Source organism: Dermacentor andersoni, chromosome 2 (assembly GCF_023375885.2).
Source record: "Dermacentor andersoni chromosome 2, qqDerAnde1_hic_scaffold, whole genome shotgun sequence".
NCBI lineage: Eukaryota > Metazoa > Arthropoda > Arachnida > Ixodida > Ixodidae > Dermacentor > Dermacentor andersoni.
Window position 1 is genome coordinate 234,813,889 of NC_092815.1, and position 26,177 is coordinate 234,840,065.

A 26,177-nucleotide genomic window follows, 5' to 3' on the forward strand; every position below is an offset into this window, starting at 1 on the left:
CCGCCTGGTGAAGTGAAAGTGTGAAGGCCACTCCCGCCAAGAAGAGCGCGAAGGGAAAGGAGGAAAGCAGGCTCACGCGCTGCCGGCATGCACGTGCTCTGCTCGTCTCCTTTTAGCAGCGCGTACAACGGAGACGGCACGCCAGAGGAGGAGGGAAGCATGAAGAAAAGTGTGCACGCCGGCGAACTAGACGCAACATGATTTGGGAAAAAGCGACGTGTGATGCACGAGAGGAAGTGACGCAGCCCTTCCTCCCCCACTGAGATCCCGCCGAAACAAGTGAGAGAGATGCCGGTATATAAAGAGCCTACCTGGTCAGCACTGACAGCAACTGCGAGTGGCGAGCATCCTAGAAGCCAGAGTGACGTCTCGACAGCCCCGTACGGACTAAAGTAGACGCCGCTGCCTTGCTGATCGGCCGAGCGCTGTGAGGCGGGAGATCAAGGGAGACGCATCACCGGAATTTCGTGAGACACACATTCCACCTACCTTTAGGGTTGTTTATAAGCTGTGTTTATATTTCAACCGCCGGAAAAAATGTTTAGAAGCTATTTTTTTTTATGTTCGTGCAAATGGTAAAGGAATTATTCAGCAACGGTAAAAACGTACGGAGGACATTGTCATCATATTAGTGAATAGTCGCCGAACTAAACTACAAAGTGAGTTTTTCTGTATTAAGAAGAAGCTGCAACGTCTCGCTGCTGAAATTCTTAACATCTGCGTTCTGCCTACTGCGTCAGTATTGAACTCTTTAGTCGCTCGTATGCAGTGCAGTCACGGCGCTGAAAAGCAGGCGCGCCAACGCGGGCACATGTAGGACGTTAAAGACAGCTGCACGTGGATATGTGTTGTCCACCATGTATACGTTCTGCTTGTGGCTGCATTTGCACGCCTGCCTTCCTGTAGTATGATTGTTCACCAACTTGCTCAACTTTCTGTGATTATACCGAACGCAGCTCAGAGATGGCCCTCGCTCTTATGATTGCCGCGTTCACTACCATTTTAAATGTTACCTTCACTTTGAACTCTTAAGCACACCAACAGCGTGAACTTAAGTGGTAATCACCTCAAGTAGCACTCACGTCATACTGTGGCGTGCGCCAATGGCATGCGGCACAAACGCGTCACTTTCTCATATACTAACTTCTCTTATACAGCAAACAAAAGTATGTGGGCGTGCGCTGTGCTGTACTGCCCAGTATAGCACTACAGCATTAAGGCGCATTCGAATAAGATCAGAGCATTGACATTTTTGTTTTGTTCCGTGTCAGTTTTAGTTTGGTTCTTTTTCTCTTTTTGTATGAAGTTACATTGCGCGCCTAGCTGTTTCCCGTGTTTGCTGACAGGTTTCTCATTCACTCTCGTCTAAGTAGATGGCTTATCCGACTCTCGTATTAGGCTTACGTCAATGTTTACTTTAGCGCGGTAACTCACTTTCTGATTTTCTTGCGATGCTCAACGGCTTCTTTTCGTTGGACGTTTTTCCTCGACGCTCGCTCCCGCTTCGCTCGATGAAGGCGACTGCTGAGACTCTTGTTGATGCCCTTCATGTCTCTTGAGGACTTGCTGTCAAACTGCTCGACGAATGGCCAGAATGAGTGGTTTAGCGCGAATAAAACTACGACGACAGGGATCATTCGTGCTCCGTCTCTGTGCCGGCTGCTTAGAGCGCATTCTATATCTTTTATCTCTAATTTATCTCGTCCGTTCTCACTAATGACTTTATTATACAACAAGAAAAGTGCTATTAGGTTGAATAGAACTGAGTCTTATTTCTGGTTCATTCAAGCGAGGGTAGGCTGAGACTAAAGACATAGAGCCTAACAAAGGTTTCAGCCCCCGCAAGCGAAGCAAGTGACCAAGTGCAGTCTCAAGTGCATGATGATGATGGAGAAAAATATTTTAAGAAGCAGAAGCAATGATCCAGCCGCTATTACACCAAGTAGGGACACATAGAAATTAAAGATTGAAGAAATTTTTACTGCGACTAACTTGCCAAGCTTATTTTCCGTTTCCCGTTTTTTGTCTCTCCTCCTTAACCGGGTAAGCCTTCCCGGAATCAATTGCTAGCCTACTTTCGCTCTGCGTGTTGTTTATACGTGCCTACATGATCAATAACTAATAAGGGTCAATAATTTCAAATATAGGCACTACTACTCAGCCAACAGTCGCTTATAGTAAGGTTCCTTACAGCGCAACACAAGACACGGACAAAAGAAAAGGAATAAAATGACGACACGGCGTTTTATTCCTTCTTTTGTCCGTATATTGTGTTGCACTGTAGCGAACCTTACTATGAATCTCAACCATCTGGCCCAACTTACCGTCTTGATGCAGCAGTAGCTTAATGCAGTACCCGCTGCTTTACTAATACTTTTGGAAGGAACTAACGTCCTCTGTACATTTTCCTGCTTTAAACTCCGCCATGCATATAGAATTGAGGGAAATATATAGAAGAACTTTCTGTGGGCCTAGTTGGTGCATATTTGACAAATATTTTTAAGGCGCAAACAAGAGACGGCTCAAAAGGAAGGTCGTCACAAAAAGGACCTCCTTTTTGTGTCGTGTCTCTTGTTTGTGCTTTAAAAATATTCGTCAGAAAATATATAGCACACTCCGAAGACAATTCAGAAGACGAGCAAAGTGCACTTCCAATTTATACGCCAGATAATACAGGCAAAATGTACACCTCATCCCGGTGTTATTCTGAATGTGATGAATCTTTTTCCGAGGAATATAAACGACAGCGCTGCAGAGACGCGAGTTGCTGCGGACGGTGGCGCAAGGTAAATTAATGAGGCAGGCAAACTACCGCAGGGGGCGACGCCAGGTGCGCTAATGACGTTCTGATCATCATGAGCCGTCATCGCTCTTTGGCCTCTCGCCCATCCGCGTCGAACCACTACTAACCGTGGTCGACCGCACTCCGGCGGTGGCGGCGCATGGCGCGTATTGAAATTGATTTGCTGCTATGGAGACAGAGCGCTCCGAGGGCTGATGGCTTCGTGCGCGTTCTCGCCGCTTAGTTGGAGTTCAAGCGAGACGCGCGGGCTCCTATCACGAGGGCGATGGGTGCGGAGCGCGGAGAGTGCCGATAGCTTAGTGTGCACTGTGTTCTCACCGCTCAGTTCGCGTTGAAGCGAAAGGAAGCACGGTGGTGAATTCGCTCGCTGCGGCGGGCCCCATCTTGAGAGCGGTCGTCTTACGTGACGGGCGGATGGAGCGACTGACAGACGTATGGTTTTCCTCGTTAGGCAAGCACAATCATGCTTACGAATTTAAAGCTCACGAGCACCGGGTCTTATGAATGTCATGCAACTAGAAACATGTGCTGAGTAATGAATGCCTAAAATAATCTGAAGAGAAGATGACAAATTGGAGCACGGGTATTCCTTTTTTTTTTTTTTGAGAGAGAGAGAGAAGAAGGGTGGTGATGCACACAGATGTAGCCAGGTGCTGGAAGACGGGAAACTGAAAGCAAAACGGGGGCCCTTCCTCTAGGATCACCCCATGTATGTATAAAACCAACGCGGAGAGCGTGGAGGCGGCATTGCAGGGCGTGGTTAAATTTTTGCCTCTCTGCGGCCACTGATTTGAGGACAAGACTAGTTTGCTTTAAGTGCCCGAGAACCATGACACTCAGGCCGTCGTTCTTCGCTTCTGTCTTGCAGCAAGGTACGCGCCGACTTTATTGGACATCCATTCAATCCAGTATGTCCGCAAATTTTATTGCAGTAATTACTGAAACATGCTCTCTTTTAAACAAAACTTACTTGAAAACACCGATGATCTGCCTTGAATCATTTGCGCAGGAACTACTCATTGCGCAAGGCGCTATATATCAATACATTATCACGTGGTCACTCTATAGGCGATTTCCTCAATTAACTGTCGGTCGACAAATTATGTAAAGGTGTCGCGGAGTACGTGGGCATCTGCTGTGATGTGATATTACAGTGTTATTACGACTAACTGATGTTTGAGTCTCGTTTGTGTGTATTCCGGTGTATGCACTACACTACAGCCACCGTAAAGACAGATGGGGCAATTAAAAACGCCACACGTTCGACCATTTCATCGTTCGAAACAGGTACAATATGGTATGAAGCAGGAAAGCACAGATATCTGTAAGAAGACAGAAATATTCTGAACAGCTGAGACGTGTTCGGAAACCGCCACCCCACTGAAGGTGGTGGCGCATCATGAAGTATCGTGATTCGCTTCAATTCTGTCATCAGTTCTTCAACGATGTCGACTGACAACTGAAACTTCGAGAGATGATAATTTGTAGAGTTTCGTGGCACAAGGTCAAATAAAATGCCATGAGGTGTACATCAAGTATTCACATGTTATAATGAGGAAAATGCCAAATAATGATCAATTCCTCCTGGTGTTTGTTTTTCTCACGGAGCTAAAAGAATACTAAACTCATACAATATCTCAATGAATGTTCAAGACACGAGAATAACATCTTGAGGGCCTACAATTAGTTTGTGGTTGCGGTATGTAATTATTGCGCAAATTTGAAGCAAGGGAAAACACAAAAATACACGTATAGTTAGTGTAAGCGCGCTGCCTTGCCGTTACATGCTTTCCGTGTGTGTTCATGTGCGCTGTCCGTTTCTTACCCTGTACACGGCAGAGAACTACTGCGTAAATACGACAGGCTGATTAGTTATCACTTTGTTACGGGCGTTCGTATATAAACTTTTTGCAGTTTACAGCAGCAGATTTTCGTTTTGTCTAGTCTCGGTTCTTTTCACTCAACAATTTTGCACGTGCCACACCACCGTACTTTGAGGGCCTTGATTACTGTGGCTCAAAAGGCTGATAAAAGAAATAACAGCGCAGTGACTTCATAATGGAAGCTTATGCTTAGTCTCTCTGGTTGCAGTATTTTTCGGGAAAATAATTGTTGTCATGTCCTTCTTCAATACAGCATGCGGCAATCTCATTCTGTATATATTTTTCTGCTTTCTTCGTCGCTCTGATTTTTCTTTCAATATTTGTTTTTTTTTTTCGTGGTTGGTAGTGCTATTTTCGTTCCATGCGTTATTATTTCTCTCTTTGCCGACGTTTTTCTTTCGCCATTGTCATTGTATCTTGAGCCGTACCGCATGCTCCCCTTAGTCAACACTTCCGTTTAAGCCCTCTAAGCGCATATGCGCTAAATATCGACAACTAAATCCGACAACTAAGCAACGCAGGACCGCGTACGCGTGTCCTTCGTTACACTTCGGCATGCACCAGGGCGCGTACATTACACCTGCGGCATAGTACGCGCGAAGGCACGTCTTGCCGATCGCAAGAGGACGTACTCTAAGAACGTGGAACGTTCTCTGTGCACATAGGCAGTGTCCCCAATGTTTTCTCTGAGTGTTCAGCGTCATTTCTTATTGAATCTCAAGCTCATTATTAGTCATCATAAATTTGATTCTTGGCATTCCGCTTTTGCATAATGGTAGTAATAGTAGAAATAATAGTAGAAAAATGTTTCTCTAGAAGTCGGTGCGCATCGAGCGGCGTTTAAACAGCACATAAATGGTGGCTAGGAGTAAAAGACTTTAGTGCAGGTATTACGCCTTCCAGACTTTGTGAGGCGCCAAGAATATAGTCGTTGCAATTCTCCATTTCCCAGGGCATAGAAACGCTTTTCTTTATTATTATTATTATTTTTTGGGGCGGGAGGCGTTATTCTAAGCAATGGCGTTACATGGCGCACCTTTCGGTTGCACTTTCGCTTGAAAGGGAGAACCGTACCTGACCAAATGACGATTCAGTTCTCCTATCAGGCGGCCATTTATAATGCCTTCGGAGAGGATAAGACAGCATACTTGGAGTTCTTACCTTTATGGGGGCCCGTTGGCAACTCATGGCCGAAAACTGCCCCTTTTTCAGCCTCACGTACGTTATAACGGCACTCGATCTGAGTACGTTTCGATACCCTGTTTTATTAAGGATTGACATCCTTCGAAAGCGGGAAAACGTTCAGCTATGAGGCAACATGTAAGGGTTCTTCTCGACATCAGTGAGGTGCGTAGTTGTGGCGGTGCGTACTTCATCGGCTTTCTGAGGCAGTTACACCAAAATTTAGAGACGGCAGAAGGCCTCACGTTTATCTTGTGCATGCGATAGGAATGTTAATGCTCAATTATTCTGGGCCGAATGGCGGGCATCCAGCAACTTGCTATGGAAGTATCCTTTAGGTCAGGAGGAACACGTGCGCTGGCCGGATACCATCTTTCTCAACTTGTCACGTCTCCACTTTGTTAAACAATGAAAAATGCGAAAAATAGCGATTCTGCTGCTGCTCTAAGCTGCGTCAGATCTTTTTGTAGGGTTCGCGTCCTCCGTACCTATACGTGCAACAAAGTGGTCTGAGTTGATTCTTGTTAACGCGAACCCGCACGAACGAAAGAGGGAAATACGACAACGCGCACGGGCAGGAATCCAACCGGCGGTTTACTTATCGAGCAGCAGGAACGAAAATTGCTTCGGTTTTTCTAAGGAATGTAACTCCCGTCTTTCATTTGCCGTCGTGCAATGTGAGTTTCTGGTGATAATCTATCTGTTCAGAGTAAATCATGCGGTGATAGTCTATATAGTGTGTGTTGTCGTCATTCTCGCTTTTCGTCCGCGCCCGTTTTCGCGAGGCCCCCATCTTCCGATTCGCCCTGTCACGCAACTACTTCTTAATCGGCTTTCCGGTCCGACGTTTTCGCCAAAACTGCGCACAAAAAAAGAAAAAAATGCTTCGAAAGCACTTTTAGCGGAATACCTTCCACACCTGGCCACACAGCCGCTGTGTGTCTCGCCTATATCGGAAGTGTTCTGCCGCGAAAGCTTCAACGCGCCACGCGCACGGCTGCTTTTTTCGCTCCAAGGCACAGCGCGCGCCATGGCCGGAGCAGGGCCCGCCCGATGCCGACTGAACGGCGTGACGCGGGGTCACGTGACGCGGGGTCACGTGACGCGCCCGATTGCGGTCGCTTTGGGGTCGACCGCTGTCGCGCGGCGACGACCTCCGCCTGCGAGGCGGGGCGCGTTCCGGGGCGCGCATATTCATATCGCGCATCGGACCGCGTGTGACAACCGGGCAGGGCATCGCGCACCGACTGCCGGGGTCACACGCTGATGACGAGAAGGACCGCTTTCGCCCCCTTTTTTTAGGCATTGCCGCGAAACGCGGTCGCTCCGTCCGCGATTGCTCTCGTGCACAGCGCCGTCCACCGCAATACAGCGTACCCGCACGAATCGCCGCCTCGCTCGCCGCAAGACGCGAATAACTCCAAGGCGCTCGCATTGGCAACGGTGGTGCCCATTTCAACAGCGCTCGTTTCGTGGAATCAAAACACTTGGCTCCTAACGAAGAACTATTCTCGTTCGAGATTTAATCTGCCTACCTGCTCCTGAAACCTAGCTTATCGTCCGTTCGCGGAAGATCGCACTGATCCGTCACATTTCATGAGTATCGCATATTTCTACATTCATCATTTATTTAAATACATTTCTAAGCAGAGTTTCCATTGTTCTCCTTTTGTCTTACTTCAGCGCTTATTAGTCGCTCATAATTTTGCACACGCACTCGCGAAATGGATCTGCGGGTAACTTTCTTGACCGTCTAATTTCGAGCTTTAATACCAAGGCAGCAATTCTGCCCCTATTATTCCAAATAGCGAGTCTGGGAATGGCCTGTTAAACTGCATTCGTACAGAACAGAACGTAGCTAATGCGGGTTGAGACATCCCGATTCATACATCAATTGCTCTGCTATAGACTATATTTCCTTTTCCTGATTTTATTGAATACCCGCGGCCATCCACATGACGTTTGGCAAAGCGTTGGTTGCAATTCACCTAACTGTGGACTTGACTCAAAAACGCCGACAAGTCCTAGCCTGCCTGTCTGACAGACAGAAAAACTTTATTCGCAGCAAGTGAGTTTGGACTCCTCTGGGTCCCTGAACATGAGAAAGTATCGTGCGGTTTCTTTTTTTCCTATCCATAAAATGTGAATTAAAATGACGCCTGTTCGTGGTCGCTGCGAGACAGCATGCGGGAACGCTAAAGGAAAACCAGGAGTCTTCCTTTCGTGTTTTAAGCTACGCCTTTGCGCAAGCGGCACACACTTTTTTAGTTTCATTTCGTTATTTAAGAGGAAGCTTTAGCACTAAAATCCAGTTAGGTCGTTAATTTTTTATTAAACATTGGCGAAAATCGAAAATTTTCAGAGAACGAAACTATCAAGTTTACAACTTTGTAACTCAATAACGAGACATGATAATACAATTGTGTGAATTTTATCTAATAGTACATCTAAAGCGGACAAAATTGATGTGTTACACAGGAATATAAAAAAATTTTGTAATAGGGAAATATAACTTTTGCAGAACCCTTATAACTAACGTAACAAATTCACGTAAGATGTAAAATGACATATCAAGTCGATCCCCTTTCAATGATCTAATGGATGTCGTTTACAGAACGGTTCTTTGTGCAGAGCAATGAATTTGTAAACTTCGTGCTTCTATTTTATTTTCACATGGTCATATATTTGAAAATATTTTTAAGAGACTTGAAGCCCTAAATCGAAATACCGCTTCCAGCAGTCACTATAATTTAGCTTTCTCTTTCAAATGCAACACATTTCGTTAAAATCGGTCCCGGGGTTATCTCACAAAAACGTTTCCAGACGCAAGCTGCAAGCTCTGCAAACACGAACACGCAGACATGGCACACATCTTGTGGAAGTGCACACAGATCAGTTCAGTATACGTAGAGGACAACATAGAACCGGACCTTCTCGAGGAGCGATGGCTAAGCGCTCTGACTAGCTCAGAACTACACGACCAATTATGGGCTATCCAGCGGGCCCGGGCAGCGGTGGAAAGGCTATGCCTCACCGCACACAATGCCCGGGTGGCCTGAGCCCGGGCTGGCAACCTCGCAGGTCCTTTTTCCATTAAAGTTTTTTCCGTCCGTCCGTCAGTCCGTTTTTGCGTTTTACATGCATTTGAATAGGCCGCGTCGGAGTTGGGCCCGAGCTAAAGCTTCCTCTTAAGGCGAAATCCTTAAGTGGCTCATACCCCCGATCATAGAGTTTCTCACTATAACACGCCCCCGATGGTGTGAAAAACGCGGCGTGCGGCACAGAAGGTCACGTGAGCTCGATTTGCGCAGACACGCGCTCGTGCCACTGCTCGCGCGTTCGTCGTCGTCTTCTTCCACATCTGGCTCCGATGCCGCTCATCATGCAAAAAACAAATAGGTAAAGTTTATTAAGATATAGTTAATTGGGCCACTCAGACGCACGACCTTTAGTTAGAGAAAAGAAGTAATAAGAAGTAACAACGGCATTTGAGTGAGAATGTTTGAGAGGAATGATGTCTGTCTGGCTGAACTTTGTTGATGTATTTTGTCTGTGTATATTGTGCAAGGGGGCCGGGGCCCTTGTCAGGCGCTCTGTCGCCTTTAGCCTCGGCCCCCTCTTAGACTGTGTCTGAGGAAACAATAAAGAAAGAAAAGAAAGAAAGAAAGTCATTTAATTAATATCTCTCTAGCGAGGAGGCTTTCCCATTCACCCTCTTTGTCTCGTACTGAAGCAACCGTCTGTTTTTATTTTGTTGCGGGTAGATTATGCCGATGAATAAATAACCAATGTGGCGCCGCAGATACAGATAGATGGTTGTCAATGAATACTGCCATTGAAGATCTATGTGCAACATGTCGGTGCGTTGCAAATCGACGTGCGTAATATGCGCGATTCTTTTTTTCTTCCCCGACGGTGGGGCCCGAGCGACTCGTTCGGGCGACTGCGCAGCCAACGTCCGCGTCGAGCTTCCGCGCAGCGCCTCCACAAAACCGCGTTCGTGTTCCGCCCCTCGCGGCTGCTCCGCTTTGCGCGATTAATCGCGCCGAACGAACGCGTACGGCGTCGCGTGGGCAGGGTCACCCCGAGGGTCAAGGCCTCCTCATTTGCATTCGCCGGCGAGGAACGTTCTCGAGGAACGTGCAACCATCGGAAGCGTGCGCGGGGGAATCTTGCGGGCAAGGAGTTACGACGCGTCTTGCGGCGAAAGTGCGCGCGCGAGGGAACGCTGCGGCTGGAAGGTCGGGCGAACTTTGCCGAGTTGCGCGCAGGGAGCGTCTGAAACACGCACGCGTGGACGGACGTTTCGAGATTCCGGGAAAACCTCGTAAACGAACGGCACCACGCAAAGGGCAAGGTAATGGTTATTCGGCCGCGCGCTGCCTTCGTCGTCGCTGGCAAGGTCGTCGCAAGGTCCGGCGCTCCCTTAACGATCCGCGGTAGGCGAACGCTGTACGCGCACCGATTGCCCGCGCCATTTTAGGTGCGGCTGATGGGCGCTACGATGTGGGCGAGGACTCGCTGCCAGCAGGAAGAGTTCTCCCATTCTCGCGCGCGGTGGCTCGGTAACCGATGGCGTCAGATCGAGTAACGTCGTCTAGACGACACTCTGATGGTGGTCCCAAACTGCACGTTCTCGGCACAGCTCCGTAGCTTGCAGACGTCGAAATCTAACTGGTTCCTTAATATCGCTCGTGCGGCTGAACCTTGGTTTTCTTTTAGAGCGCAGCTCTTTGGCGTCCGTTCCTGGGTTTCGCGTCGTCGTCGGCGTTGTCGTCGGCCTCGTAACCAGCTCCGCCCCCCTTTCATCCCCCCAGCGCTAGCAGCGACCGACTGATACCGCTGGATGCCGCTGACGCCGCTAGAGAGTCAAGATAACGTGACTGCATAGAACACCGTCGCCGCCATGCAGAAAGAGGAGGAAAGGGTCCCCCCCCCCTGTTCTTGTGTGGCGGATAGGGTGCTCTTCCGTTGCCGACGCGCCGGTTATTTCACGTAGGCCCCGGCGCGTCGACGAATACGTGACCACCTTCCCACGGCTAGACCTGGTTCTTAGCGCTGCGGAAGCGAGGGTATCATATTGTTTGTGTCGGCATCGGCGGCGTTGTCCCTGAAACCAACTCCGCAGCTGGGGTTGACTCACTATCGGCGTCAGCGGCATCAGTCAGTCGCTGCTATCTCTTCCCTCCTCCCTTTATCGTGTTGTCCGCTTGCTGCGCGCGCTTCTGCCCCCATCGTTTGCCGCTGGGTGTACACGCCGCCCCCCTCCCCCCTCTTCCTGCGAGTCTCCGGTTGTCAAAGCGCCGGCTCGAACTTAATTCCTTTCTTCGCTCCTCCTCCAATGCAACCCCTGTGCGGTGGCAATCAGAGAGCCAGATCGGTGGCGGCGGATCTGTATATGTGCACCACCCGAGCCGAAATTGCCGCTGCCGTTCGCCCTGTGCGGTGGCAATCAGAGAGCCAGATCGGTGGCGGCGGATCTGTATATGTGCACCGCCCGAGCCGAAATTGCCGCTGCCGTTCGCCACTGCGAAATTATCTGCCAGTTCTTTCTGAGCCATGAGCGAGACGACCGATGGAAGTCCTCCGTCTGCTGCTGCTGCTGCTGCTGCTGCTAAACGAGCTGCCAGAGCAGAGGCCCAGCGCCGTCGCCGTCAGAATCCAGAGGTGCGTGCCGCCGAAGCAGAAGCTTACCGTCGCCGCCGTCGAGATGATCCAGGAGTACGCGTCGCCGAAGCAGAGGCTAAGCGCCGCCGCCGAGAAGACCCTGCCGTTCGCGCCGCCGAAGCGGAGGCTCATCGCCGCCGTCGAGAGCAACCAGCAGTAAGCGAGGCTGAAGCAGAAGCTCATCGCCGCCGCCGAGAAGACCCTGCAGTTCGCGCCGCCGAAGCGGAGGCTCATCGCCGCCGTCGAGAGCAACCAGCAGTAAGCGAGGCTGAAGCAGAAGCTCATCGCCGTCGCAGAGAAGACTCTACCGTTCGCGCGGCCGAGGCCGAGGCCAAACGCAAACAAAGGCTCGCAAACAGTCAGGGTGCAACAAATGCTTTCCGGCGACAGTTTACCATCTGTGATAAATTCTGTGATAGCGCATACATGTGTTGCTCGATTTCTTTGCCTCAATCTATCGAAAAGGTGAAACAGCTTATTTGCTGCGCTCAAATTTCGCATTAGGAAGTAACGTAATCGTCGGTAATTTTTTTTGTTATTTTCAGTAAAACAATGCGCCAACAGCTTTTATTTTATTATTTATGTTTCTTTTTATGTCACAGTATGCTGAATGTGGTTCGGACGACTTTTGATTAACTGAGCCTCGTCAAATCTATACAGCTGCGTTATACTTATCTTAGGGAGCTTACGGACATAATGGTATCTCCTTTGCATTTAAGCCAGTGAAACATCGTTAACGAACAGGATCTCGCTGCACTAAACATTGATGTGTAAGTATGTGATTGTTTGCTAATCAATCACTATCGTGCTGAGGGCGCCACCTGCAGCTTTATTACTCCCACCAAGACAACTGACAGGAGAGAAAATCGGGAGTTAAGGATCGCCGAAAATATACGTCGTTTTATGTCCTTTCGTTTGTAGATTAGCTGCTCTATACTTAGCTGCGCTTGTATTCTTACATTCCTTGGTTTATTGGTGTTTAGTCCTTAGGTAGACGGAATTCGTCACAAAATAATTCAGCCTTATGTTTTATCCCGAGGTACGCGTAATGCCTTATGCAATAATTCACCTAATGTCTGGGTCCTCACAACTTAAGACTCACAACCACGCTTGACAAATTGAAAGTCGGGGCATATAGCAGTCGGGGCCTGAGCAATGTGCGTGAAATAATCGACCGTTTCGGGAATAACAAGTGCGTTGCTTTAGAGCCTCTTATGTTTTAGGCTGCCTTTTCGTGCGCTGGAGTCAGAACAGCCGAGCTTTCTTTTTTTTTTTTTTCGTACTGACAACCAGCGCGCTTCATTTCGGACCTCGCCTGTTGTGCGCACAGCTGCGCGCTCGGAGCGCGGTTTCGCTCGCAAGGGTCGCGCTCCGACCGACGGAGCCGTTTTCGTCACCTTCCGTCACTGTGCCACGTTTCCGTTGTCTTCCCTTGCGCGGTGAGATGTTTCGCCACAAGTTCTTTCGTGGCTGCAGTCCCGAAGACGGGGTCGGGGTCGAACGCGCCACCTCAAGGAGCGCGGCACTGCTTCGAGGTAGCTCGGCTGTACCGCAGCTCGAGACGAAATTCGACCGCTAAGCAATTAGCTATTGGACGCCCGTGGAAGCGTATCACAGAGCCGACACCGATGGAGCAAATGAAAAACTATAGAATAACAAATCAAAACCAGGAACAAAAGGATGCGACGTCCATAGATTGAATCTAGGCATAGCAACATTGAGGTGCACCACGTCAAAACGTCAGAGCCGAATGCGGAACAGTCATTCGAGGCTCACGACATAATCGTCTAAAAAGCCTCAATGAATGACGCAATGCTCGAAAATATACAAAAAGAAAAAGAATGCGGGACAGGTAATGAGTTGCCGATGAGCGGCACGCCGGAAGGCGCTGATCGCGTGGAATCGAAAGCCGCCTCCCGTGTTGTGGGGAGAGGGCGCTGCGCTCGGCCGCGGCCATTGTGGAGCGGAGCGGGCGGGCGGTTTGAGGTACGGTGAGCTCGCCTCGCGAAAGTGACAGGCGAGAGTGCGCGCACGCGGAAGAAGGGACCCGCTCGGCCATCCTGGACGAGAAGGACACGCCCTCCGGTCGCGACGTCGGGGCGCCCACGAAACGCCACGGATGCGCGCGACGACGACGCAGGGCTTCCGCGATCACTTCCGGCCGCTCGCGCAGCCGCGGAATCGTGCGAAACAAGGGGAGCGAGTGGCTGTCGGCGGACACAAGAAGACGCTTCCGAGGTTGGCGCGCAATGTGACTGCGAGCGGAATCCGTCTAACCAGCGCGTCTAACGACCCCGAGGAACGCGCGACGGCGCAAATGTCTAGATCTGGTTTTGCACACCTGGCAGCATCTGTACTTGCGCACAGCGCTTGTCATGGAAACAGTAAACTTACAAGAGACGACCACGTAGCCTGCGCGTTCAAGGAGGAGCTAAAGGGCTAAGTTAGCCGCTCTGTCGAGAACTCGCATGCGAAACTGCACAGCGCGCGATAATCTTTTTGTTTATTTCTCAACATGTCCTGCTCCATAGAGTTTCACGCTATATTAGCCAGAGGGAAATCTGGCTCTGTCGCGCTGTTGTACGCTTACGAACATGAACGAAGGAAAAAGATAGGAGGGAGGGAAGGAAGGAAGGAAAGAATGAAGGAAGGAAACAAACTTTATTTCTCAAAAAGAAAATTAGGCAACCGTGGTTGGGCCCTTAGTCCAGGGCTCCACTGGCACGAGCGTCTGGCTGGGCTTGTTCCAGGAGAGCCACTTGGCTCTCCATTTCCTTGTACGCAAGTCATGCCTCCCACTGACTATTAAACACGAGTGGGTGTGCATTGATGCATGGGCTAGTAATATGTGAAGGCCTTTCCAGGCACACCCATGTGGTATGTTGTAGTGTAGGTTTGTTAGAACACCATGGAGACAGACGTCCAAAAATCTGGTTGGGTTTATTTTACTGAGTTTATGTAGGTTGGCATTTCCTTTCTTTAACGCTGCTTCTCCAGTGCTAAACATCTGCAGGCCTGGAGTGACGCCTGACACCGGCAAAATATGCCGAGAGCGAGTGACACTATACTAATCCAGGTACAACAAAATTAGGAAGGCCCACTAAGCTTGAACAGAGACACTCTCCCACCAGAACAGGAATTGGACTCCCTCGCGCAGTATTCGGCCACTACCTCCCGAATGATTCCTACAATTAACCCATGACCCTCAGTCCCCAGGAGCTGGGGAGCACCTTACCAAGGCGGCGGTCAGACCAGTAACGCAGCAGAGGGTGCTAAGGATCTCTGGGTCCGGATAGGCCGCCAATGGAAACTGACCCTGGCAGCTTTTAATTGAGGAACTCTGTCGAGTGAGGCTAGCGTAGCAGGACTCTTTGAAGAACTATCAGCAGTTCATCAGCAGACGAAATGGACATGTCCACTAAGTGGACACTTACCGAATAGCCCCCTTCGTCGCCGCCGTTGAGAACGTCTCGTTCGGCACTCTGCTTTCCTCCTCCCCTTTTCACCATGCTCTCCTCCTCCGCTTTCCTACTCATGTAACCGCTGCACCCTTCTCCTCCATTTTCCTCCTCGCGCTCTCTTCGCTATCGCCGTCTTTCATCCCCCGCTCCGTGTTCGCTCGATTACGCCGAGCGATGCTCAGCGCAGGAACGGGCGCCGCGCTCTAAAGCTAGAAGATATTAAAGAAAAATATTAGGCAGATAACGCAGCCTCGCCGTCGAAATATTCTTGCTGAAAAATTATGCAAGCATTTTAATCAGTAATGCATTAAAGAAAGGCACATCTCAATGGCAGCACTTTAGATCATTTTACACCTAAGGGTATATTTGTGCGTCTACAACTCACACACCTACACCCTTAGAATTGGGTATTACCTATGGAGATACATACATTTCCAAGGTAGAATTCCCAAAATTGGACCCTTAACAACTCAAGATTTCTTTGAGCGTGAGAATACAATTACACCCTTCCGGCAGGAATAAACTATAATTTACAAGGTGATAAAACATAATCTATCCACTGTGAAGAACCCCACATCCCCTGTGACTCATCCTCTAAACAAAGGAAATCAAGAATACAATGCGACCATATCTATACCATTTTGGTGTGAACTCACCATTAGTATCGATACTAAATTTTATAATGTGTGAGTGCGCGAGTAACAAACCGTAGAAAAGCGCAGACATGACCGAAGACAAATGACAAGTATAGCATGGTTCCTTCTCACTGCCTTTTACAACGATTCACAGGCCGCTTGTCACAATACAAACCAGCATTTATAGCCACAAAATCGAGGGAACCAGAAGAAAAGGATGGGCTGCAGAGTGACCTGCGTAAGTGCGCGGTCATTTCCAGACATATGCAAAACCTCTTGTGTATGCTTTCGTGTGTTAGAGAAGAACATATGACTGTTAACTAAGCTTTATCGCAAGGCAAATATTTGCAAAAATAATGTTATAGTAACAATATCGCCTTACAGAATTCCCAAAATAAAATACCGCTACCCACCCTTACACTTCAACAAGGCGTAACCTGCCAAATACGCCCCTCGTTCGCCCTTAAACACTGTAAGAATTCAGTATGACTGTTTTTACCAAAGTTAAGCCCGATCAAAGAAAAAGAACAGAAACGCTGAAATTAATGTTTCGTACGGCATTCCACCCTTAGGGTTGTAATAGATTTGACAGTGAGTGCAAAGTTCAGCCATGGAAATGACTTGAACTATAAAGAATAAACCGTAGAAAAGTCCAGTAATGGAAAGAAAAAAGATAATATTCATCTGAAGACGCTAATACATACGACGTACCGCTCGCTAAACCATAAAGTGCGTTCGGGCAAATAACCACTGCATATGATGTACAGTCAAGCACAAAATTTTATGGAACACGAGATCTGTGAAAAATCTGACCATATGCGCATCCTCAAAACGCAACCTAGTATTCGCATTTACAGCTTCTACTAGTGTGTGTGAGCAACATTGTGATATTCGATTTTATTTACCACTATTAGAGGCTATCGTGGTCGGTAAGCTATTGCGGTTGACTGTACAATGTACATTAAGTCGCTTTGAACTTTTCTTTATATCAAGCTATATCGGCCCTCAAATACGGTTTGTAGGGTAATTGGCCCTTTGCATTACTGGCACACCATTGTCACTATACCGTAAAGCTATTTCATTCTGTTTCTAATCCATTTCTGCCACTGTTCCTCAGCGATTGGTCAAGAATTGTTGGGCCACCCGCACTTCGCCTGCCTGTCATGCAACGTTGCGAAAATCGCGAAAGCTTCCCGTCTGATATGACGTGCGCACACTGATAATGCATGACTCGGCCCAACAACAAGAAAAGAAATCGATCGTACGCCTTTTTCGCCATCAGCCCTCCGCTACGGGTCAAAATGTTTCGGGCTGCGGCCACTTCGCCTATCTGTAACACGACGTCACAAAATCGCGATAACTCACTGCGTCAAAGAGAAGTGCGTGCACTAAAGATACATTAATAGGCCGAACAAAACTGAAATTTTTTTTCGGAATAGCCGGAGACTGCCCTGTTCCTAAAGGAATCAAAGATAGCTTCCCGCCGTACACTCTGCCACTGGCTAGTCGGAGTTTCGGGCAGAGTGGATTTGTCTTCGTGCAACAGCAACCTTCGCGTGAAATTAGAACGCTGTCGAGCCCTTTCGTCGCGCAAGCATCACTCTCCCAACTAGTCTTCGCTGAGGATACGCAACGACATTCTTTAACCTCCCGTTGCACGCCGCCGTGATTTTCTGACCAGCGACCAAAAGATAAATGAGTGGACGCTGACCAATCGCAGATGCCGGCATGGCCTCGTTCCTCTGGTTATCTACTTTCATGGCGCAAGCCCTGCCCCAGTGAAACCCTCTCCACTATCGCGCCCTCCTCGTCTCTTGTCATCCAATCAGATAAGAAAAAACGTGTGAAAGAGACAATGCTATCCTCTAAACGCTCTCCTCTGAACGAGGAGAGCGTTTCACTGGCATGTCCAAACAAGGCTGCGAGTCACCGCCCGATGCTGGCGTCAGCGGCTACGTAAATCTGATGTCGGGAGATTGGAATGAAATTAGAATCACACAGTTTTACGTTACGCGGCCCCATGAGTGCTCAAGGAGAAGCTTCATCATTCCCGGTGAATATGCTCGTCTGTAAAATCAGGCTCCGGGACGAAGTTGCCAGAAAAATTATATTTCCTTTCCAGCTCTTTCAGATTTCTCTGAACATATTGCGTTTAATATAGATTGAAATGTTCTGACGAGATATCATGTTCATAGACCAGAAGTCTCAATAAGGCGTTTTGCATGTTCGTTGGGTCGTCATATAGCGTGTTCATTCTATTGGCTGCGCACACAAAGTCAATCTTCTAGTCCGTTCACATATACGGCAATGAATATGTTGATTCTGGGCATTCTGTTTCTTTAGCGAAACGAGAATCATAACGTAAATGCACAGTTTATTCATTGTATTTATTTTTTCGCATGCTTAAAGCTCATGCCATCTATCTCACGAGCGACTAAAAAAATCAATGCAACAACAAAAACAACAATGAATACGAAAAGAGTGGAGGCACCTATGGTACAGGCAAGGTTGATCCGTGGTGTTTGTGCAGTCAGACTTAATCTTGGTTCCCTTAGCATTACAGGGGTCACCAATATTCCTGTTTATTCGACGATCATCACAAACTCATTCAACTTTCATTATAAACAAGAACGCTTCAAGCACACAAATTACCTTAGATCGCTGCACTGTTCGATTTGAAAACTTGCGACACGTCAAAGCCATGTATGCATTCTTTCTGATAAACTCACATCCTGTCTACATGTTAACTGAGGAGATGCATTATTTCTTCTTGAAGTCGGTTTCCTGGCATTGGTGATTTTGCACCGATACACGCAGTGGAAAGAACTAATTGCACTGGTTACACTGAAAATAATATCTTCGAAGTGCACGAATGACTTGTACTTTGTTCTCACCTTCCTCTGGTAAACATCAATCTAGGCGGACTTGTAGAATTCGTGCCTTCTTACATAATAGTCATTTGGGTATAGTCCTTAATTGACTGGGACGAATAAAGTATTCATTCGTTCAGTACCTCTATCTAGTGTGTGTATATATATATATATACAAACGTCTTCCATAAGTACGTTTCTTTTTGTTTATGGTAGAGCGCGTGTGCTTGTGCCTTGTGCCTTACACGTCACAACCCCATCAGGCGAACCCACAATGATACAAAGACAAACATAGGGGAAATTACTTGCGTATTTAATTGAGATGTAAAATAAACAAAAATTACCTTTATTTATCATTTCTATATTTCAATGAAACAAACAATTGCTTTCCTTTGTATGAATGTCCGTTGGGCTCATATGCTTGTGACTTCAGGGCCCCTCGGTTCCAATACTTCAGTATAGATACTTGTAAAATCCACAGGCTCTTCTACGAAAATGTAAATACCGCAACTGCATAAATGTAAGTTCATGAATATCGTTGCGATTCTCATCTTTCTTTCTGTTCGTTTTGGTTTAACTCAGATCAACCTGCAACTACTGTTTTTTGTGTGTGAAAGTAATGAATACCTGAACATATACTGCTGGTTTTATTCGTGGATGTGAAATTTTGCTTTCGCCTTCTCTCCTCTCCTTTTTAGATCTACCATTCAACACAAAAAAGGAGCCATGAAGTTCGCCATTGCAGTCGGTAAGTATAACCTGACTAAATCAACTAACCACGTAAAAGTCGCATGCGAATACCTATAATCAAGACGTGCAATATGTTGTGGAGTAAAACTGCGGACAATCTTTAAATTAACTCGATGGGAAGAAGCAGCCTAAAATAGTGGAATAATGTTCACGTCACAGGCATACCAGAAAGTAGAGTAAGTTCCAGGTGGCTTCGTCAGCAACTGCGGTCTTCGACAGTGATTACAGTGCACCCGGCCTGATGGATATATCGATCGAAGACACTGCGCCTTGCGTAACTTTAGGTGTCACTTGCTCCCATTTTGTCCATGTAGGTGATATGAGAGCTACGCTTATCTACAAACATTGCCATTTTTGCGTGGGAGATCACCCTGTGTGCCTTCCAATGCGAGAATTACCTTTCAAGTGTCAACGAAATGAAGTCGAATACTTGATTCTCTTGAAAGCGGACGTTTCCCTCCTCCTCCTTTTTCAGCTCTCATTGTTGCCGCGGCCGTCACCGCCAGGCCTAGGGTAAGCATGACTTGTAGAATTTTTTTGCTTAATCAATAAAAAGGAAAGAGCTTGTCTGGCTTGTTTACTGGCACTGTTGAGAGCCAGCTGGATTACCGGATTAGTATAACGGTGACTACTTGAAGTCACAGAAACCATACATTTTCACTTTTTCTGATTAACCTAGCTCTTTGCTTTTCCTTTGTATCTCGCTCTTATCGAATAAGTCGCGCCTTTAATGCTGAAACATAAACAGTAAGTCTTGCTGATAACGTTGGAAACATTTGCGGTTAGCCGGTTTCACTTATATTGCACAGTAACACTTACATGCCGACCAAGTATAAGGCAGGCAACTTTACTGACGCTTTGCAGAGGTTACAGGAAGATATTGTGGTCTTTCAATTTTTAGTCGCGAAGGAACAGTATGCTCTCACTAAGTCTATTTCGACTGCTTCGGCCAGCATAACGTAAGACAGAAAGACGGAAAGGAAGCAGGGGTCAGATTCACGATGTTCATCGTTCGTAAGCGCTTCCTTGTTATTGGTCTGTCGCCTTCGCTAATGATGTGTCATGAACTACGGCTTGCTGGAATTCACACTTGCGAACAATGCTAGGGTGTGAGCTTTTTGTGAATATGGGCCCAGGCCTGTAATTTATGCGTTAAGTAACTCCTGCCGAGCCGGCCGATATACACAACTATCCCTGCAAGATACAGTGTTTCTAACTATATTCCTCGGATCTCTTCCAACTAACTGACGTGCTTCGATATCACATTTGAGCTTCTTCGTAAGTTCTGAATACCACTTCCACGCATTGGAGAGATCCCTGCACAATTACGCGAGCTAATACATGCAGGAACTTTGCAATGATTATTTGAGCATTATGTTTCGTAATCTCTACCAGTTATTTTACATACCTTAACTCCTACGTTAACAGCACCATATACTCATTTTAACTCTACCTGCACGACATCCATCCGTCACTCGAATTCTCCACTCGCCTTGGCATCTAATTCTGCATGTTGTAGGTGCGCTCCAATTGAAACACTGGTGGACGCGATGACGAAAACACGAACCAGTGCACAGCAAGCTCAGTTATCATTACTTCAACCCCGGAAGCTCTCTAAACCAAAACAGTGATATGTCATCTCCCGAGCAAAGACGCGGGCTACGCAAGGACATCCCCTTTTTGCCAGAAACGCCTTTCTTGCACTTCCTTATAATCATATAGTTCTAAAGTTCCGTGGTTTATATTTTTTGTTCCTCGCTTTTGTGGGTTTTGGGCCTCGTGCCCCGTCCAGTGTTCATTGTCTTTCACGGGTAAACAAGCGGGTAAACAAGGCAAGTAAACAAGCCTGTTCGCCTGGTGCCCTGTGCTGCAGAGCAAGCGGGCGGCCTACGAACTTCCGGACGGCGCCGAGCTGGTGGTGGGCAACATCAAGACGACCTTCGAGTGTCCGGCCAAGAACGGCTACTTCGCCGACGTCGACAACGAATGCCTCATCTTCCACGTCTGCAATGTTGTCACGCACGCGGACGGGCACACAGAGGTCCAGCAGTTCAGCTTCTTCTGCGGAAACCAGACCAGTGAGTACAGTCACGAACCCCATAAAGTCTTGTATGCTTGCCCATGAGACCTTCAGTGTTCACTTGATCAGACCTATCTGCATACATCGAGTGTCCCGCGTCTTCTCTGGCTGTGTCCTGACCTCGCACGTGTTGGGCGATGCCACCTGGACGTTGTGGGCCTTTATTCCTCGAGGGCTCTGGACTATAACTTATGCTTTCATGATCCCCATCTTCCGCTATACCTACTGATGTGTATCGCGGAGACTTATGTACAGTCGGTCACAAGAGTTTACGGACCACGGGGTCTGCGAAAAATTTGAAAGCCCGCGAATCCTGTGTGCGTACCGACGAATTCAGTGTTTGTAGCGATAAAGCTTTTTCGACATACGGAGTGAATTATTATATTAAAAATGTCAACCATTCACAGCAAAATTAATCGTTTGTCGTGGAACCTGCGTTCCGTAAACTTTTGTGGTTGATTGTACTTGTAACCATCTCTTCCACTGAGCACGCTTTCTAAGAAAGGTACACCCCATACGGAGGAGTAAAAGTCAACAATGTCTGTTGCTCGGCCTAAAGATGAACGCCCGCAGATGCATCACCGTCGGGCAAATAAGAGCCAGCTTTACCTTACAACATCGCTCGTTCTTCGTGCTATTTTCTTCTCGCTTCATGAGATGTTGCAAAACAACTTTTTTAATGAAAGTAGAACCGACCGAGCCCAATACTGCTTGCCTTGAAAACTAGCCGCTATAGGTATCCTCATTTTTGTTTTCTAGTGCATCACAAGCAGTGCTCCCTGCGATAGCTGGCAACCCGCCATAATATATACAAGCTAATTGTCAGCGGTTAGTCACAAAAATATTTACAGACCACATTATACTAGTTGGTACCATAACGCTCTTTCCAATCCCCTTGCCGCCGGCTGATAAACACTTCCCTTTCTCTTACTCCCACTGTGGCGAATTGCAAAAACTTTCTTTTGGAGTCCACATGCTCGTGTCATGTGATTGAAAGGCTTCCATTCTATTCTCTGGACTAGAAGCAACATACGTCCTGTGTAAGCGAATTGTCGAGAAACGCCTCCTAACTGAACACGAACCAAACTTTGTGGCGCAGTGTTCAACCAGCTGAGCCTGACGTGCGCCTTCCCGGAGGACGCTGTGCCGTGCCCGAACGCGCCCGACTTCTTCTACGTGAACGACAACATTGGCATTCCGGACGCTCCATTCCTGACGGACGCGGACGTCGAGAAGGCATCCGCACTCATCGCTGGCGCCAGGAAGAGCAAGGCCTAGGCACATCCTGGACGGCCAGCTGCTGGACTAGCGCGAACCGGAAGCGCCAGGTCTCCCGTTGATGCCAATTTCTCACCGCCGCACATCCCAGTACGCATTGCCACGGTGGCTCCTGTCCCCTTGGAACAAACTGTGTTGTGGTGACGATGGCGTCTGCTGGGTCCAGTTGTGCAACATCTTGTTCGGAACTGCGGCTGCACGCACGGCGACCATTAGTTCGGCATTAGGTCAATTGCAGGACATAGCCCTTAATAACAGATTGCGTCATTGTATATCAAAGACGTGGTCCTGCTCTGCCGTTCGAGTAAAGCGAAGGCATTTTTGCCGTCATACCGGTAGTCGCAAACAAGAGGAAAGGACATAAGAAATAAAACGATCTTGAACGGATTAAACTATACATGCCAGTATTCGGCGATACGTACGACACCATTGTTATAAGAAATGTCTATCAGTTACGTTTTATTGAAACTCGCTGTGGAAATGGAGTTCGCGATGCTAATGTCATCTTTGCTTCTATTGCCGTCAGATATCGGCCTACAGCTTCCATGATGGGTGCTGTGTTGGTTTTCGGGACATCTAACAACACTTTTGAAGTAAGCAATTAAATGTTGCCTGTATCTCCTCTTAGTCGGGACATGTCACCAAGTTTCGCAGAGAAAGAAGGCCTGCATTCAAAGACGTACTTTGTGACTAACTAGAAGCCCAAGAACGCAACCGTCAGCTATACTGGCCAATCTGCGTCATGTGCCTTAACTGCTGCTTTCTCCAGTAGTTATGCAAGGTTTGTACGTATCAGTGCGAACATGAGGGATGGGACCCAAATTCACGGAGCGCTTATTACGCAACATAGCGGCTCATGAGGTTGGCCAATGACAATAGCAAACAGGCTGAAGTCAGCGGACCAAGCAGGTCGTCAGCAGATCTTGCAAAAGGAGAACTTTGTGAATCTGTTGCTTGTTTCTTGTGCTGTTTATTGCCATGTTGTTGTCTTCTGTTGTTGCTATTGTTTGCTTTATTATTTGTTAAAAGTGTTCAATAGCAATAGCAAAAAAAACGTTCGCTAACTAAAGCTGCCAAACGCTTGTGATTCCATCACAATATTACAATCATTTTTTGCACATTATGTTTAGCTATAAAGCAATACATATCATCGTTTGCACAATTTTGGCATTGTTAGACGTCGCAGTCGTGCAGGAGTGTTGAAATGCTGCCATTCCGTTCGCTTGTTGTACTAGACATCAGAAGGAAGTGTACATGCTCGATCTCGTTGACTGCGCAATATGAAAACGTAAATTGTCACTCAATCAAGTGTCAATCATGAATAAAGCATGATGGTGCATAACTGCCTCGTGGATTCCTTTATTTCTCAAAGTGGATCAGCACAATGGCTGTGTGCGGGAAATTCATGGCTCTCCCTGGCTCTTTCAGTAGACACTGTAGAAGACTGATCGACAAGGGAACTTGGTACAGGCGCGCTTTTTACCGGGATGTTCGCACCAGCTTCAATGAGTTGGAATCTATATACAGTGAAGCTTTGTGTGAGTGCATAAAGAGTCGAAACACAAGTACAGGCACACACACACACCCATGCACAAGCGCCGGCACACACAAATTATACTGAGTTAAGCGGAGTTGCTGACTACTAGCGAGTACGACAGACGCCTTGAACGCATCATGGTTTCGGAGACAGCATGCGCGCACGTACATAGCGACATTCGAATCCATTCTATCCGCAAGGAGGGTTTACTCCCTGATAACCGCGAAGACGAGCTTTCGGGGTCCTCTTATTTCTTTCCTCCGCATGGCCGCCGCTGCCACGGATGCGAGCGCCATCTGGTGGTGGTGCAAGGCACCCAGCTGCGAGCGTGGTGCGTACTCTGCTGGGATTGCTTGGCGTATTCGGCAAGAGAACAGCGAGGCCAGGCCGCAGCCACGGACATGAAAGCCACCGTGGTTCGCCAAGAAAAGCTTCATTTTTAAAACTGTGCTGGGGGAGCTCGACAGCGCTTTTCGCGCGATGGTGTTGGCGTGGCTTGCATGAAGGGCACGCACGTGTTGTGGTCGCTATGGAGACGCATTGCAAAAAGCACAAGTCCGTGCAGGCATAGCATGTTTGCAGTAGCATTCGTCGTATTACTGGACAGTATGCGAATAATAGGTTTGGATGTAGGTGAAATATTCAAAAAGATGTCTTGTACGACGAAGGAATTACATGCGATATAGTCCAGCTATTACAAAGGCTTGCGTGCCATAACCTCGGGTATGTGAAGGGAGCTCACTGGAAGTCTGTGAAGAATGTCAGAGAATGTGCAACCACACCCTTATATACAATCTCTGCACATGTTCCCTGTACTAACTTTATTATTTACGATGTTATGCGTAAATCCGTGGAGGCACGTTCACCCGCGAGTTAGTTGAAAGGAATCAAATTAAAAAATTAAAATTTTCAAAAAGAAGCATGTGTATACATACCAGCGCGAAATACAAGAACAGCCAAAAGGACACAAAATCGCGTAACAATCAAGCTACTTTTGTAGCGCTTAGCCCAAGATGACCATTCAGTGTCTCTACTGAAAAATGAAATTTGATTTCATTTCATTTCATTTCATAACGCCGGTGTCAGTAAAGCTTCTCAGGGCCATACCTGATATAACTACATGAACGGCTTATCAGGAAGCCAGTGGGAGCAGTCATACCAAAGTTTAGGAGGAATGGTCGACCACCCCTACCGTCCATCCCGTTTCGCCCCTCGAAAGCACCCGGCCACAGTGCGGAAAAAAATATTGGTGCCCCTCTGATCTTGAATCACAACCTCAATTACAGCAAATCAGAGTCGGCGTGTTATTGCGGCAGCGTGGTTTCCGACACTGAATTCGCCCCGCCTTTCCTGCGCCATTCTTACCACTTCGACACTATGCGCCGAGCCAGAGGCGTGGCACCGGCAGCGTTGAACGCCCTACCACTTGAAGTTAACGCATTCAAATTAGGATTCCTTAATGTAGGAAGGTACTTGGAATGTTTTATTTCTTATGAAGAGGATCTCTTCCTTGCAGAAACAATTAAAAAGATATTTCACTGATCGAATGACCGTTTTAAATTTACGCTGCATCAGCGCTTTGGAAATTAGCTACTATGTATTCAAAGCGCCTAAAAATATGAACATTTTGTAGCCTGTTTCTGCCAACACGCACTTCAGTTATTTCACGAAGGTTCACATCGTATACTTGGCAGTTCGTAGACGGCAAACAGCGGCTATGGCGTTCGGCCGATGAGCGCGAGGTTGCGAGTTTGTGTCGCGGCGCATTCTGATAGAGAGAAACGCAAAAAAAAATTATCATGGATACTACGAACTGTGGCACCAAGTGGACGCGAAGATTCTTTGATGCAATGCTTTTGACAATAGTAAGTGTGTTGACGTTATGTGCCGTTACATTAATGTAGATATTACGTAACATTATGTAGATACTATATTGAACTCATGAGTTTGACGACCTTACCTGCGCTGAAGGAATACACGATAATAAATTAATTTGACATTTTATTGCTTGAATGGTGTGGGAAACGGATT

General features: G+C 47.5%; 1 protein-coding gene across 1 annotated transcript; it reads left to right on the top strand.

The window, feature by feature from the left end:
- Positions 1-312: 312 nt before the first annotated feature.
- On the top strand, positions 313-23,951 carry LOC126539929 (uncharacterized). The gene is made up of 5 exons (XM_050186756.3): positions 313-467; positions 19,200-19,249; positions 19,727-19,764; positions 21,125-21,329; positions 22,431-23,951. The coding sequence occupies exons 2-5, from the start codon at positions 19,228-19,230 to the stop codon at positions 22,607-22,609; spliced, it is 444 nt and encodes a 147-aa protein (XP_050042713.1). The 5' UTR covers positions 313-467; positions 19,200-19,227; the 3' UTR covers positions 22,610-23,951.
- Positions 23,952-26,177: the final 2,226 nt, after the last annotated feature.

What these genes read in the sequence shown, in the direction of transcription:
- LOC126539929 (XM_050186756.3), top strand. Translation starts at nt 19,228, where the DNA reads ATGAAGTTCGCCATTGCAGTCG. An exon ending in GAAGTTCGCCATTGCAGTCG is followed by an intron (nt 19,250 to 19,726) that starts GTAAGTATAACC and finishes CTCCTTTTTCAG; the next exon opens with CTCTCATTGTTGCCGCGGCC. An exon ending in CCGTCACCGCCAGGCCTAGG is followed by an intron (nt 19,765 to 21,124) that starts GTAAGCATGACT and finishes CCTGTGCTGCAG; the next exon opens with AGCAAGCGGGCGGCCTACGA.